Source organism: Juglans microcarpa x Juglans regia, chromosome 2D (genome assembly GCF_004785595.1).
Source record: "Juglans microcarpa x Juglans regia isolate MS1-56 chromosome 2D, Jm3101_v1.0, whole genome shotgun sequence".
NCBI lineage: Eukaryota > Viridiplantae > Streptophyta > Magnoliopsida > Fagales > Juglandaceae > Juglans > Juglans microcarpa x Juglans regia.
Genome location: NC_054596.1, coordinates 26,661,486 through 26,666,028, shown reverse-complemented (window position 1 = coordinate 26,666,028; position 4,543 = coordinate 26,661,486). Strand labels below are relative to the sequence as shown.

Genomic DNA, 4,543 nt, shown 5'->3' with positions numbered 1-4,543 from the left:
TGTTAAAAGTCTGCAAGTCCTTGAAGCCCATTCCACCATTTCCTTTGGTCTCACACATTTTCTTCCAACTTATCCATCTAATTTTTTTTTTCCTCTTTCCTTTGACCCCACCAGAAGTTTGCCATCTTACTTTCTAACGCAGTGCATAAGGTTGAAGGCAACTTAAAACTTCATTACCACCTTGAGACAACAATTTTTCTTTCCTCCCTTGCAATTTTTATCATTTATGTTTCAAATTTGAAAATACCTCTCTCTTCTCTACCAATCATAGGAGGGAGAACAAGGTATCCAAACTTGATCGACTATTAATCAAGTTTAGACATTTCACCTAATGGGACTACCAACTCTCTAGTAAGTTTGAAGTTTCAGTTTAACGAGACCAACTTCGAAACCATTAACACCGACGATACACAAATATGAAGTACCAAAGATGTTCTCCTTACTTATAACATCCAGTTTCAGAATCGAACCACACCACACCGTACAAAGTCAACGAGGACCAGGAAAATTGTGTTCCAACTACCAGAAGTCTTGCAAAATTTGGAATTCTTCAAAACTAAGGAGATTTGGTTGAATAGGAAGTTGGCAAGACTACATTCAAACTAGTTGTGGCAATGAATATGAAGAAAGGAAGAAAAAGAATAGAGCATAAGGGCAAAATGCACAAGCCTGTTGAATTTTAGGGCTAGGTTGGACGTTGAGATATTCAGATATTTACTTCTCAAACATTACTCAAATACAAAACACTCAATTTCAAATCTTTAACTTTTCATCTAATAATTACCTAATCATTATCCAAACATAAAATCCAATGCAATTATTTCAAACTTCAAAACAAAACACAAAAAATAATACAACTTTCTCAATTTTGAAATAAAAATTATATTAAAAAGTTATATTCAAATAGTTTTTTAACTTTATAATATTTTTATTCAATTTTTTCTCTCATTTCCCAAAACCCAATACAACATTTTAACTCAAATTATTTTATTATTATTCATAAAGTATTTCACTATTATTCACATATATTATGAGATATTTTAGTTTGGCTTGGAAAGTGGCGATAATCTCATCTCATCTCAAAATTTCTCATAAATTCATTTTCAAACATCAATCAAATACAAGCACTTTTCAATTTTAAATTTTTAACTTTTTTATCTAATAATTATCTAATCATTACAACTTTTACAAACTTTCAAACAAAACACAAAAAAGAATATAACTTTTTCAAATTTTTTTTATAAGTAAAAAAAATAATATTAATAATATTAATTTTATAATAATATAACTTTTTCAAATTTCAAAACAAAAATGATATTAAAAAAGTATTATAACAATATTTTAATTTTATAATACTTTTATTCAACTTTTTCTCTTACCTTTATCAAAATTTAATAAAACATCTTAATTCAAACTATTTCATTATTATTCACAAAATTCTCATATCATTTCTTTCCAAACAAGCTCTAAGTGTCCAAACTAGCACTTACACTTATTGCAGCATACACGATAAACTTGTTGAAATGGGAATGGCCAGACACTGATCTTGTAGCTCGAAAGCCAATCAAATACACATAAGATTTGATAACCATGCGCATTTGACATAGTGCAAATTTCAACATTGATGAATATGGACCACTCATTAGACACCTTAAAAATATAAACACTATAACATCAAAATAACTAACAAAAATACTTGGGACTACAGGATGCGTTGGTCAACCAACTTAATCGGTAAGTATCCCTATTGGAGCATACCGCTGCACCAATTACAACAGATAAAATCATGTGTATTAACTGTTCTGTTTTTTTTAATAACATTATAATGCCTTTGAAATATATCATATGATTTAGGTTTTCCTCAACAAAACAAGTTCAAAAAACACATAAAAATCAGAGCTAACCCAGATTCATAGGCCTGCAAAACAAAGCAAAACCATATTATGCCTAACAAACTGAAACAGATGTTTAATCGATGAACCCAAACCTCTAACATCCGCAACCGTTCGCCCAACTTCTCTCTCCATCTTCCCGAGGCAATCACCTCCGTCTACCATAAATCACATATGTGACAGCAGCTGCAACAGCAATAGCACCAGTAGCTCCCACCACCACAGGCCAATCCAGGTTTAACCCCTTCTTCTCTCCACTGATAACGCTCTCTCTTATCCCATTCAGGCTCCCATTAACCGTATCCACTGCCTTCTCCTTCAACCCAGCAATCACCTTCTCTGCCTCCTCCATTTCCTTCTGCAATCCAACTACCTTCAACTCCATCAATTTTGCCTTCTCCTCTGACTCCCTCGACAATGCCTTTAAATCCAATTTTTCCGTTGTCCATTTCTCCAATTCAAACCGTTTCTCTGAGATCACCGACTCCAAATCCTCAACCTTCTTCCTAAACCCACCAATCTCCCTCTCTTTCTCAGCAATCTTCTCCCTCATCTCCTCCTCAATCCTTACTTTCTTACTCTTCTCCTCAATTTCCCTCACTTCCAATACCCCAACTTTCCTCTCCAATTCTCTCACTTTCCTTTCACTCTCCACCTTCTCTTTTTTCAAACTCTCCACCTCCCTCTCCAAGTTCTCAATTCTCACTCCCTTGTCTCCCAAAATCCTCTTCAATTCAACCAACTCTTTATTCGCCTCCTCGCCCTCGCTCATCGTAGAAATCAAATCATGTTGGAGTCTTGAGACCTCGGTCTCGAGCTCCAAAGCTCGTGCTGCAATAGCGTCAAGAGCTTTCTTGGCCTCTTCAGACTGTTCGATTTCCTTTTCCATTCCTTCGAGTTTTTCCTTCATCAATGCATTGTTGTTTTGCAGTTCTTCAACCTCTGCAGTCAATTTTTCGACTCGCTCTTTGACTTTGGCATTCTCGTGGACAAGCTGAAGCTTCTCAAGCTCCAGAGACTCGATCTTCTTGGTCAATCCAGAATCCCTAACCTCATTGTCTGTGCGCTGATCAAGATCGTAGAAGTTCTCTACTGTCTGATTATTTTCAGCGTCAAACGACACACCATTGCTGATCCTCTCGTCCGCCATTGCCAACACTTCAAGTTCACAGAATTATCACAAATCGTAAGCTACAGTCAATGAAAGAGAGAAAATCGGAATTTTAACAATCTTTGATTGCCAAGAAAAAGGAAGGGCAAATAATGGATGAAAGCGCGACCAAAACAAAAACTAAGAAACTATTAAATTCATAAACAAACTCAAAAACGCAAAATCTTGCAATAAATTTTTCCCTAAAAAAGAGATTTTCTTGCCAAACAAACATAAGCGAAGGAAATAAACACGACGCGTACAGTATAAACAAATATATATATATATATAGAGAGAGAGAGAGAGAGAGATCTAAACCTGGAGAAGATTCTCAGAAAATAGAGAAACCCTAGTAGCAGCCGCACAATTTCCCTTCCTCTGGCTAAGACAATCTGCTATCTAGCAATAGAACTACAGTTGTTCAGAAAGAAAATCCAAAAGAAAAACATAAATTTCAATTAATTTCCCAATATTTCATGGCAGCCCAACAGTTAAATGAAGTTAAGAGGAAGCAGAGGGAAAGAAACCCAAGGGATTGAGTTACGAAGATATACCCAAAAGAGTTGGAACTTGGAAGGTAGTATAGAGAGAGGTTGAAGAAATGCGAGAGAAATCTACGAACAGAAAAGGAAGGATTGAAAACTCTTCTCCAATAAATTTTTCCGAAAAATAATGGAAAAGGAATATTTCTGGGGAAAGGGAAAAAAAAAGGTAAGCCGATCTTTCTCTTCCCCTCCTTTCTTGTTTTTCCTTTTTTTTTTTTTTTCTTTTTTTTTTTCTTTTCTAAAGTGGACTGTGGTGGCGTCTGCGTGACCGAAATCTTATTAGGGTTTTTCGCTGATATTTCAGCGTAAGAATTTTATTCTCACAAATAATTTTTTATTTTTTTATTTTTTATTAAATATATAATATATAATATATATATATAGAGGATGAATAAAAAAATTCAATTAACTTTAAAAAAATAATAATAATAATATATAATGTTTGAAATGATGAATGGTTCTCTTTAATCAGGCAGGCATTGAATCTTCCTTCCCCTTCTTTTCTGATTATTATTCCACTGCACACAGAGATATAGAATTATAGATGGGATTCACGGACGGTCGATAATTGTCGAGAGAGAGTGAGGCTCTTGTGCTTTAGATCGGGGGACAGCACCATTGGACCACGGGCTTAGACTTACAAGCATGGGCCGAGCTAAAGTCCATGATCTGGACCCAATATTAGAAATTCAGAAAATTACGATTTCCTATCATAAAATTGTTAAATATCAAAAGTTTTCATTTTCAGCAGGAACAAATGGAATATGCATGTGTGTCTATATATATATATATATATATATATATATATATATATATGGGTAGTGATACAGTTACTACTCATTTACTATCCATTTATTACTAATAATGTATTTATTTTTTTATCATTTTATTTTAAGTATTTTTTTAACATTCTTAATCATTAAGAAAAAATTAAAAAATATATAGAATTTTACTAA

At 33.8% G+C, this 4,543-nt stretch overlaps 1 protein-coding gene across 9 annotated transcripts; it reads right to left on the bottom strand.

Moving 5' to 3' along the window:
* Positions 1 to 1,582: 1,582 nt before the first annotated feature.
* LOC121250412 (peroxisomal and mitochondrial division factor 2) lies at positions 1,583 to 3,852 on the bottom strand. 9 transcript variants are annotated; one of them, XM_041149540.1, is made up of 3 exons: positions 3,597 to 3,852; positions 3,361 to 3,437; positions 1,583 to 3,050 (listed from the first exon to the last, which is right to left on the bottom strand). In XM_041149540.1, exon 3 carries the CDS (start codon positions 3,040 to 3,042, stop codon positions 2,041 to 2,043), a length of 1,002 nt encoding a protein of 333 aa, XP_041005474.1. In that variant the 5' UTR covers positions 3,043 to 3,050; positions 3,361 to 3,437; positions 3,597 to 3,852; the 3' UTR covers positions 1,583 to 2,040. The 9 variants fall into 9 exon arrangements, with proteins under 9 accessions (XP_041005474.1, XP_041005480.1, XP_041005477.1 ...); XM_041149546.1 differs by having other exon boundaries at positions 1,583 to 3,083; positions 3,361 to 3,453; positions 3,597 to 3,826; XM_041149543.1 differs by having other exon boundaries at positions 1,583 to 3,083; positions 3,361 to 3,441; positions 3,597 to 3,826.
* Between the last annotated feature and the right edge of the window lie 691 nt (positions 3,853 to 4,543).

Excerpts from the sequence above, each read along its gene's own strand:
- LOC121250412 (XM_041149540.1), bottom strand. The coding sequence starts at position 3,042 with ATGGCGGACGAGAGGATCAGCAATGGTGTGTCGTTTGACGCTGAAAAT.